Source organism: Pyxicephalus adspersus, chromosome 9 (assembly GCF_032062135.1).
Source record: "Pyxicephalus adspersus chromosome 9, UCB_Pads_2.0, whole genome shotgun sequence".
In the NCBI taxonomy this organism is placed as follows: Eukaryota; Metazoa; Chordata; class Amphibia; order Anura; family Pyxicephalidae; genus Pyxicephalus; species Pyxicephalus adspersus.
The window spans coordinates 404,776-415,731 of record NC_092866.1 but is presented as its reverse complement, the minus strand read 5'-3'; the positions used below and the strand labels follow the sequence as shown (position 1 = coordinate 415,731).

The window sequence follows — 10,956 nt, the reverse complement described above, 5'->3', positions numbered from 1 at the left end:
GGTATGGGGAGGGTCTGATAAAGGGGGGCAGTGTATTTGAGGCAGTGGTCTGATCAGTGGTATTGGGGGCAGTAGAGGGGGGGGGGGGTTCATTCTGTGGGAATGTCCTGAACGCGCTGATCTTAGGTCGGCTGTGGCCCTCACATTGTTTGGTGTATGCAGCCTACTGGGGGACCATCAGGGTGGGCAAAGTCAATAAAGGGGGGAACGCCAACCAGAATAAAGGGAAATGTACCCAAGAGGCGGGAGTATTCCGGTTAGAATATATTGGGGGTCCCACATACCTCTCAGGGCCCCGCTGTTCTACATTAGGTTGGAGTTCCTCATTGGTTCAGTCATGTGATCATAGAAGACAATATAACCCCTGGAAGCCCCTCCTCCTCCATGTCGGCCACCAATCACTCCTCTGGCATGTGATGAATGCATGGTGTACCCAGCTGTGTGCCCTAGGGGCCGTCTGCCCCTGTGTGACCCCAGAGGCGGGGGTTGTGAGGACCAATGGGGCCTCTGGATGGGCTGGCACAGGACAAGGCCATTGATCTGCACTCTGCACCTGTGTGCCAGGAATCTGTTTGTCTGGTCTCTGAATTAAAAGTACAGAGCATGGCAGAATGCCAACTTCATAGAGAACCGCGCCCAACCACCGTGCGCTGTGCTAGGCGTGGCCAGGAATCATGAAATGGGGTGCATTGGGTGGCACATTAAGGGGCGGTGTATGAGACGGTCACTGGCAAACCTCTGGGGCATTGGTGCCCGTGGTCTCTGCCCATGGTGTCTGGACGCGGCCCCTTCCCCTATATTCAGCTCACACGTATCCCATGCAGGGTATTTCCTGGTACAGATGGGCATTTGGCAGCATCTCCGCCATTGGAGTTGCTGCCCGGTGGTATAGTTTGGATGCTGGTACAATCTAGAAGCCCCAATCTGCTGGCAGCTCCTCAGTGGTAGAATCCGGGCACCGGAACTCTGCCATAGGCCCGATCCTCTGCTGGGTATCAGGTGGTCTGTCCTTAGTGGTTACCTTCCCGTCTGGTATAATGTGGGCATTGTACTCCATGCCCGGTCCTGTGCCAGCTCCTGCCCTCTGTAGCCATCACTAATGTTGCTCTGGTTTCTCAGGCAGAGGCTCAGCTGGCAGCCAAACATCTGGACAAGGAGTACCTGCCCATTGGAGGACTGGCAGACTTTGCCCGGGCATCAGCTCAGCTGGCACTGGGTGAAAACTCCGATGTGGTTCAGAGTGGCCGGGTAAGTTTTATGCTCTCACTTCCCCTGGGATGGGGCTTGTCCTGTAACGGGCACCACTGGTTGGCATTGGTCAGTCTTCCCTGGTGGGGGTCATTGCCCAGCTCCCTACCTATCAGAAAGCTGGGGGGTCCAGGTGAGGGTGGGGTTGCCCTGTGCAGGTGACACATCACAAAACTGAATACAAATAAATCTCCACTGGGGGTACTGGGGCAAGTTATGGCCACTCCCTGCCCTGTTGCCACCCCCCCCCCTCCATCTCCCCTATTCCCTATCTTAGGATGTTCAGTCACATGGTCAGGGTTCTCCATAGTGGGGGTTGGGTTGGTTTCATGTCGCTGGTTCTGATTGGCTCTCTCCTTCCAGTACATTACAGTGCAGACAATCTCCGGGACCGGATCTCTGCGGGTCGGAGCCAACTTTTTGGTAAGTGACTACAACCAACGGAAATCTGTTCAGGCAGCTCTGGTAGTGTCACATTGCATGATGTGTGGGGCGATTGGGGGAGGGGAGAATAATGAGGGGGTGACAGACGGGGCAATGCTGCGGGGGGGGGGGGGGGGTGAGATTTCTCCCCCATCCTGCAGCCTAAATCTTTATTCTCTCCCAGCAAAGATTCTTCAAGTTCAGCCGCGATGTCTATCTGCCCAAACCGTCCTGGGGTAACCACACCCCCATCTTCCGGGACGCCGGGCTGGAGGTCAAAGGTTACCGCTATTACGACCCCAAAACCTGCGGATTCGACTTTGCCGGAGCTCTGGATGACATCTCGGTGAGTGACAAATTAGCGCTCCTGTACCCCACCGGGGGGCGCACTATTCATCTGGCTCATACCTGCAGTCACCCTCCCCCGGGGTGCTCTATTCTGGATGATACCTTCATACCCCCGGGGTGCCCGGTTCTGCCCCCTGTAGGGTCTCTCCTATCCTCCTGTTGTCACATTTTGTTTCTTTCTGTCAGAAAATCCCGGAGCAAAGCGTCATCCTGTTCCACGCCTGCGCTCACAACCCCACCGGTGTGGACCCCCGCAAGGAGCAGTGGAAGGAGCTGGCCTCTGTGGTCAAGGTAACCCTCTTACCCCTATTGGGGAGAATGGGGGTTGGGGGGGGGGGGGTAATAGGTGGCCCCCCATTACTGACTTACCTTGCGTTCACCTTGCAGAGCCGCCGCCTCTTCCCGTTCTTCGATATGGCCTATCAGGGCTTTGCCAGCGGTGACACGGACCGGGACGCCTGGGCCGTCCGCCATTTTATCCAGGAGGGGCTCAATGTGGTCGTTTCCCAGTCCTATGCCAAGAACATGGGGCTGTACGGTGAGAGGGGGAGGGGTACAGGCTCCACCTTGGACACATCCATGGGGGGGTGATTGCTGCACCTGGGTAAAGGGGAGCTCCGCTGATCACAATAGATGGGGGTGGGGCACAGCTGGTGATTGCAGGGTAAAGGGGAGCTCCGCTGACTCTTGTCCTTCCTCCAGGTGAACGTGTCGGTGCTTTCACTGTAGTGTGCAGTGATCCTGATGAAGCCAAGAGGGTGGAGTCCCAGCTGAAGATTCTGATTCGTCCGATGTACTCCAACCCCCCTCTGAATGGGGCGAGAATAGCGGCAGCGATCCTGACTCAGCCCGACCTGCGCTCTGAGTGGTAAGTTGGGTGCCCCTCCCCCCCCCCCCTCAGTCTCCCTCGTGTGGCTGTAAATAAATTCCCTCTCTTCCTATAGGCTGCAGGAGGTGAAGGGGATGGCCAATCGTATTATCAGCATGCGGGAGCAGCTGGTGTCCAATCTGAAGAAGGAAGGCTCCATCCACAGCTGGCAGCACATCAGTGACCAGATCGGCATGTTCTGCTTCACCGGTCTGCGCCCAGAGCAGGTCAGTCTCCGCCCCTGAGGATTCTGATTGGTTACATTTCTCTCCAGTTATGTAGCTGGAACATTTGTCATGACTGGTTGCTATGGGTTACCGCATTGTGGGTGCTGGGGCCCCTGACAAATAACGTCTTTCTGATTTCTTGTCCTCCCCCAGGTGGAACGTTTGACCAAAGAATTCTCCATCTACATGACGAAGGACGGCCGCATCTCCGTGGCCGGAGTCACTTCAGGAAATGTTGGCTATTTGGCGCACGCCATCCACCAGGTCACCAAATAAAAAGGAAGGCGGAGTCATCTTTCAAAGCCCCTCCCTCTGTCTGGGGTGCAGAGAACTTTACACCCCCATAAGTAGCACTTGTCCCCCCTTGTAGAACTGTTACTGACCCCCCCCCCCCCCTTGTGCTCCTCATGTGTGAGCCTCATGCCGGAGGATGAAGCCCGATTGGATGAGACAGTCGGGAGGCGTCTGCCATTCACAGAAGACCATTTCCACCAAGGTGAAGATCATGTGACCTCAGTCCGGTTCCTGGGGTGCTGGTATGGGGGAGGGGAGCATTGAATGTATCTCTCAATAAAAATCCACCTGGGAATCTCCGAGCTCTGCGCCTCTTTCTTATCAGTGATGGGTGTGGGGGGGGGTTGCGCTTACCTGTGGGGGGTGTTTGGGGGCGGGGGGATGCTTACCTGTCCTGGGGGGGGGGGGGGGCAGAACTTGCAGAGGGCTATGGGTTGCCTTTTCCCCCGTCATTGCTTTGGATACGTGAGCAGGGACTGAGTGGGATCTGTTGGATTGAAGCTGCCCGGTGGGTTGAACCCTCTCAGTGACCCTCTGGGGGGCCACCTTACCCATGCAGCCTGGTGGGTGGCAGCCCTGACATAGGGGAAGCGGGGGTGGGGCAGGAAATAACTCTGGCTTCAGCTAGAAATGTTTTGGTAAAACCTGTAGCTGACCAATTAGAGGCTGTGACAGACCAGGATGGGGGGAGTGATAGCACCGCGGGGGAGGGTTTGTTTCTACCTATTAGCAGGTCTGTAAATGTCACATCTTTACTCCAGACACACACACCTCCCCCCATGCACACCTTCCCTGGTAATATATTTATATATATATTGTACACAGACGCCATCTGTCCAGCTTCACAGAGCCCCCGGTAATGGCGGCCAATGGTCTCCAAAGTGACGGGGAGAGAGCAGCTGCAGGAAGGCGGAGACTGTCCTATGCGAGGGCGGTGCTGATGATGCTTTATGCCATGTGACTGCTCTGATTGGCTGAGCGCACGAGGAAGTAGGTGCCACTATTAGATAAACTATGGCTCCTCCCATTGCAATGGTGGCCCGGAAGTTGTCCGTTTGTACTACATCTCCCAGCAGGCAGTGCGGTGATCAGGTGATAGGAGGTTGTTGATCACGTGCCGGGCAAGGAGCAGCTGGGCAGGTAAGGGGAGCCGAATATACCCTCGGTTATTATTTTACCCCCATAACCCCCCCCCACTCCGTCTATATTATACATTTCCCAAATATTGTCCCTCCTGTCGTTTCCCCATGGTACCCCTCGATAATACACCTCCTCTCACTATATTACCCCTTTGTCCCTATAATACCCCTTCTTCCTCTATAGATTACTACCCTTCCTCCCTGCACCAACCCCCAACAATATTACCCCTTGTACCTCTATAATACACCTCTATCCTCATAGTACCCCAATTTCTTCTATATTACCCCAGATAATACCTCTCCCATCCAATCATATCTCTGCTCCCTATAAATACCCCTTTGTTTAATATTGCCCCCCACACCCCTTTCTACCTCCCTGCTCCCTCTATAATATAATCCCCTTCTATCCCCCCCTCCTCTCCTTACAAGGTTAGATTGGGGGAGGGGGACTTCACATTCTGATGATAACTTTAGTGCCCAGAAGTTTTGTCCTCTAGGGGTAGTTGGAGTCAGCACAATTTCCCCAGGGGTGGGCTGTGTCCCCTGGGCCCCCCAGCACGGAGAGATTTTATTCTGCTGATGTCAGCGGATTCTGTAGAAGGAGAAGTGACAACTCGCACAGTGCGGGCTCAGCAGTATTCAGTGTGCACTGGTCATGTGACTTTGATTGGAGCTGGTCACATGACTGTCCTTTGAGCTGGTCACATGACTGCGCTTTCTGTTCCCATTCAGCAGACTCACACGGATGTTGTCACCCTCCTCCCGAGCACAATGTCCCTGCGGAACGTGGCCATCAATGCTGATTATTCGTGGGATGCCGGGGAGCGCGCCCGCCTCCTGCAGAGCCCCATCTTACCGGAAACCCGGCGACTGGCTGGAGGGACGTCCGCCATTGGAGCCGTTTTCATTGTGGTGAATGCCGCTCTTGGAGCCGGGTTGCTGAATTTCCCGGCTGCCTTCAGTGCAGCCGGAGGGGTCACGGCCGGGATTGTCCTGCAGCTGGTAAGTGTGCCTCATAATTCTGACCGATGACACCTTGTACTCCGTGACGGTCTGTGTTGTGTCTATGGTCTCCCCTGTAGGTGTTGCTGCTCTTCATTATCAGCGGTCTGGTGATCCTGGCGCATTGTGCGGACGCCTGTAGTGAGCGGACTTACCAGGAGGTTGTACGAGGGATCTGCGGTCGCCTCACCGGGGTTCTGTGTGAGATTCTCATCGCTGTGTACACTTTCGGGACGTGCATCGCCTTCTTCATCATCATCGGAGACCAACTGGACAAACGTGAGTCTCCGCCCACATCCATGGGGCCCGTCCATACCTCAGGCCGGGTCCCTGTGGAATTCTGGGTAAATTCTGACCAAGCCGTCGTGTCTTTGTACAGTTCTTGGAGCCATGATGCCCTCCCTGGCAGGAAGTAACATACCATGGTACGCCGACAGGAAGTTCACCATCACCATCACCGGAATTCTATTCATTCTGCCGCTTTCTCTGCCACGTGAGATCAGCGTCCAAAAATATGCAAGGTGAGCAATGGGGGGTTTCCATTATTCTGTCATGGGGGCCCCTAATCATAGCAGAATGAAGACATTGTGGGGTGTTGGCTGAAACCGTGACGGCACGTCCTCTCATATCCTCATCGTCTCTTCCAGCTCCCTCAGTGTCCTTGGGACGTGTTATGTGACATTCATCGTCATCTTCCGCTGCGCTCAGCCACATGAGCAGATCCCCGCGTATATTCCGTCCAGGTAACACCCACGTACCCCCTTCACACCCCCACGTACCCCTTCACACCCCCACGTACCCCTTCACACCCCCACTTACCCCTTCCTCCCCCCAGGGCCTCCTCTTGGATTGCCGTCTTCAATGCCGTCCCCACCATCTGCTTTGGATATCAGGTTTGTAGATATGATTTTAGTTGTGTGCAATGTTTGTTGTGTTCCCCGCCCCCCACTCACCCCCATCCCCCGCTGTCTCCGCAGTGTCACGTCAGCAGTGTCCCCGTGTACGGCAGCATGCAGCAGCAGGACATCCGGCGTTGGGGGATCATAGTGACCTCGGCCATGTTTATTGCTTTGTGTGTCTATACCGGGACAGGTGAGCACTGGTTATGTGCGGAGCTCCTCCCCTGTGTGATGTCATCAGTGTGATGTAATGATGTCATCTCCCTAGGGGTGTGTGGATATCTGCTGTTTGGCTCCGGAGTGGACCAGGACGTCCTCCTCTCCTTCCCATCCAATGACATTCCAGTGGCCGTGGCCCGCGCCTTCATCATCGTTTGTGTGCTCACCTCCTACCCCATCCTTCACTACTGTGGCCGGTCAGTGTCCCCGGGTCCACCATCCGGCTCCTCGGGGGAGGGGCCTTTGTGTGTCCATGCAATTTGTTCACCCTGCAGGCAGACTCAGTGCCAACCTTACATTGTCTGAGGTCAGGGGGTCAGCCATCAGCCCCCCATCTCTCAGCAAGGCCTAGTTTTATGCCATGGCTGAATTAAGCAGGCTTTTCAGAAGGTTTCTTGGAGCTCTTCAGCCTCCTATTATGTGATTTGCCCCTCTTATGTGGGCACAGCTAGAACCTGGGAACACCAAATCTGACCCATAAGAAGAGCATGGTCCCAGAGAAGGGTGCTGCTTGTGTGACTGGACGGGGTGTGTGTGGTCATGTGATCTGTGGCCCAGGGCAGGGGGTATATACAGCATGGGGTGCCCAGGGCAGGGGGTATATACAGCATGGGGAACGGGGTGTTTGGTGCACTGGGTGGGCAGGGTATGGGGCATAGGATGGGTGCCAGGTACATGGTTGGGAACATTGGGTAGCGTGTAAGGATACAGGGTGATGTTTGGGGGGCAGTAGTAGGGTAGTTGGCATTGGTGGGCTCTTCCCAGTACCCCGTTTTTGGTGGGCGGTGCTGTATTCGGATAGGTCGATGGGTCACATGATGGCCGCCTCCTCTCACTGCTTCCTTTTACTCTTTTAGCTGGTGGGCTATGATCACCTACGGCGTCACCATGGTAACACTCGGAACTTTCATCTTCGGACAAACCACTACAAAGGCCATCTTTGTGGACCTGATGGGCTGAAATCTACAAGAAACTACTTGAATATCACATTCCTTCCTTATCGCTGCTCATGTACTACAAAACACCTCCTCCATTATTCCCTCTAGCATCGTACCCTCCACTAATAGTCAGTGCCCACCCCCCTCTGCTTCATCCACTGTGGTGGGCACAATACAAACTGTAGGGGGCGGTGCAGTCACAGCTGTTCTGTACAACAATCATTTCCATATCCCGGACATAGAGATCAATGACTCCCATTCACCTGTGGGAAGATCGGGTGAATGAAGAGCTGGGCAGGGTGTGAGATGGGGGCTACAATGCATCATTTTTTAAATAGAATTTGTCATTTTTTTATCTGTTTTTGCACATTATTTATTTTTATTGTTTTTATTGCATTTTCATCGTTTTACGTCCTGTCAGCTGTTTACGTTCTAATGATTAACAACTGTTTGGTGCCGGCTGTGCTGGGAAAATCTGTAGCATACAACATGGCGGATCGAGAAGCTGTCATCCATAGAAGTGATTTCTGATGAATTTCATTCTTGAACCAATCATCGTCGTCCTTCTCTGTCAGCTCTGAACTGATTGGCCACCTAATCTTCTAGTTGTCGCCAGGACCGCGCTTTGTGCTTGTGACCTTGCAATGGTTTTGTGACTTCCCGGGCTCTCCGGTTCCATGGTGTCCATGCCAGGAAAAGCTCGGAACAGGCGGGGACTACAACAATCCACCACAGGGCCGCACCGTGCCACCATTGGGGTGAACAATCCATATCTCACTCTGTGCCTCCTGGATGGTCGTCGTTATGATTCCTGATCAATATTTCTGTCCTACACACAGAATGGCGCATTCCACAGGAGAGATTTTATTGGACAATGGTGGAGCTCACCCTGATTGGCTGATCCCAGTCATGTGACATGCCGCTGTATTTCACCTCCCGAAGTTATGCCGTGGCCTTGGTGCTGAGCATGCTGGGAGTTTAGGACAATGAAGAAAAATGTTTGTGACAGTTTTGCTATTTTTACCTCATTTTTTTAATGCTTAGCCCCCAGAATGGTGACCATCTGGGCGCCAGTGCAATACTAAGCTGTCTTTGCTTTACTTTTTATCTATCTGCAAATAAAGGGAATCAGAATGTCTCCATGTGACCCACACAAGTCTTTATCTTTCATGCTGCACTCCTTCAGAGAGCGATATAAATATACATTAAAGAGCAAAACCATCCACATCAAAAGACAGCACATCTGCAGGGTGTACTTACATTGGGGACCCCTCCGTATTGTTCTTGCATGGGTCCTCTGTCCACCAGTAGGACCATCTTGGTTCTTGTACATCGGCCTACAAAGGAAGATTAGGGCCGGACCTCCATCCCCCACTAGGACTGGCATTGTTACAGTAGTTCATTAGCCTACACAGGAGGGGGAGGGCAGACCTCCGCCCACCAGTAGGACTGGCGTGGTTCCTGTGGTACATCCGCCTATACCAGGGGTCAGCAACCTTTTGAGTCGAAAGAGCCAAAAATTACAATTTACAAAATTTCAAAGTTTTTAAAGAGCCGCAAATTTTTTTCTTGCCAACGTACATCGGCCTACACAGAAGAGGGAGGGCAGACATCCGCCCACCAGTAGGACTGGCGTGGTTCCTGTGGTACATCGGCCTATACGAGAGGGGTAGGACAGACCTCCATTTACCAGTAGGACCGGCATAGTTCCTGTAGTACATCAGCCTATACAGAAGAGGGAGGGCAGACCTCCGCCCACCAGTAGGACTGGCATGGTTCCTGTAGTACATCAGCCTATACGAGAGGGGTAGGACAGACCTCCGTTCACCAGCAGGACCGGCGTGGTTCCTGTGGTACATCGGCCTCTACAGGAGGGGTAGGGCAGACCTTCCTCCAACAGTAGAACCGGCACAGTTTCTGTAGTACATTGGCCTACACAGGAGGGGGAGGGAAGTTCTCCATCCACCAGTAGAACTGGAATGGTTCCTATAGTACATCAACCTACACAGAAGGGGGAGGGTAGATTTCTGTCCTTCAGTCGGACCTGTATGGTTCCTGTAGTACATCGGCCTATACAAGAGGGGTAGGACAGACCTCTGTCCACCAGTGGGACCGGCATGGTTCCTGTAGTACATCGGCCTCTACAGGAGAGAGGCAGACCTCCGTCCACCAGCAGGGTTTCTGTAGTATATCGATCTACACAGGAGGGGGAGCGCAGACCTCCGTCTACCAGTAGGACTGGTACGGTTTCTGTAGTACATTGGCATACACAGGAGGGGTAGGGCAGACCTTCCTCCAACAGTAGGACCAGCATGGTTCTTGTAGTACATCAGCCTACGCAGGAGGGGAAGGGCAGACCTCTGCCCACCAGTAGGACCGGCATGTATCCTGCGGTGTATCGGCCTACACAGGAGGGGGAGGGTATATTTCTGTCTTCTGGTAGGACCTGCATGGTTCCTGTAGTACATCGGGCTCTACAGGAAGGAAGGGCAAACCTCCATCCACCAGTAGGACCGGCACAATTTCTGTAGTACATGGGCCCACACAGGAGGGGGAGGGTAGATTTCTGTCCACCAATAGGACCAGCATGGTTCCTGTAGCACATCAACCTACACAGGAGGAGGAGAAAAGATCTCCGTCCACCAGTATAGTTCCTGTAGTACATCGGCCTATACGGAAGGGGGAGGGTTCCTGTAGTACATCGGCCTATACGGAAGGGGGAGGGTTCCTGTAGTACATCGGCCTATATATTTTCACCATGCGAGTACCCTATAGGTAGTATGAGGTGAATATTTTCACCATGCGAGTACCCTATAGGTAGTATGAGGTGAATATTTTCACCAGGTGAGTACCCTATAGGTGAATATTTGTGTGGTGGTGTTCTGGGATGAGACACCCATACCCAGGCAGGACCCGCTCCCTGGCTTCTCTGATTGGATGGAAAGTTGTTTTGCTGCCTTGTATTTGCCCCCAGCAGACCACATTCACAATGTGTAGAAATGATATGAATTCACCTTCTGATTCACCTGTGTTCATCACATGGCCTTGGTGTGAGGCCGGGTTCACACGGTACACTAAGATAAAAGAATGATGTTGTATATACAGCGCCATTCTACTCTATAGGGAGGGGAGAACAATGGAGCGGCACGCCGCTGTGCTCCTCCCCTTTCACTTCCATTACAATCATTCCCCATGTAGATCCATGAATGACATTGGACGGCCGCTGTACACACGCCTGATTTTCCTCCAATACCAGCCCTGGGGTGATAATCATGTGACGTGTACGTAGCCCATGTCATGCTCTGTGATTGTATTTGCTGACCCATTTTCTGATTCACCTGTGTTCATCAC

General features: G+C 53.4%; 2 protein-coding genes across 3 annotated transcripts in view; both read left to right on the top strand.

Moving 5' to 3' along the window:
• GOT2 (glutamic-oxaloacetic transaminase 2) overlaps positions 1-3,703 on the top strand; it is a gene marked incomplete at its 5' end in the record, with an annotated part of 16,428 nt that extends 12,725 nt beyond the window's left edge. Inside the window, 8 exon segments of the mRNA XM_072422792.1 lie at positions 1,120-1,248; positions 1,612-1,671; positions 1,856-2,017; positions 2,206-2,310; positions 2,407-2,557; positions 2,722-2,887; positions 2,964-3,114; positions 3,268-3,703. Coding sequence (XP_072278893.1) covers positions 1,120-1,248; positions 1,612-1,671; positions 1,856-2,017; positions 2,206-2,310; positions 2,407-2,557; positions 2,722-2,887; positions 2,964-3,114; positions 3,268-3,390 — 1,047 coding nt within the window.
• A 724-nt stretch (positions 3,704-4,427) lies between these two features.
• On the top strand, positions 4,428-7,189 carry SLC38A7 (solute carrier family 38 member 7). 2 transcript variants are annotated; one of them, XM_072422790.1, is made up of 8 exons: positions 4,428-4,548; positions 5,280-5,549; positions 5,630-5,828; positions 5,929-6,070; positions 6,197-6,292; positions 6,385-6,442; positions 6,527-6,641; positions 6,717-7,189. In XM_072422790.1, exons 2-8 carry the CDS (start codon positions 5,319-5,321, stop codon positions 6,971-6,973), a joined length of 1,098 nt encoding a protein of 365 aa, XP_072278891.1. In that variant the 5' UTR covers positions 4,428-4,548; positions 5,280-5,318; the 3' UTR covers positions 6,974-7,189. The 2 variants fall into 2 exon arrangements, with proteins under 2 accessions (XP_072278891.1, XP_072278892.1); XM_072422791.1 differs by having other exon boundaries at positions 4,442-4,548; positions 5,283-5,549.
• The last annotated feature ends 3,767 nt before the right edge of the window (positions 7,190-10,956 follow it).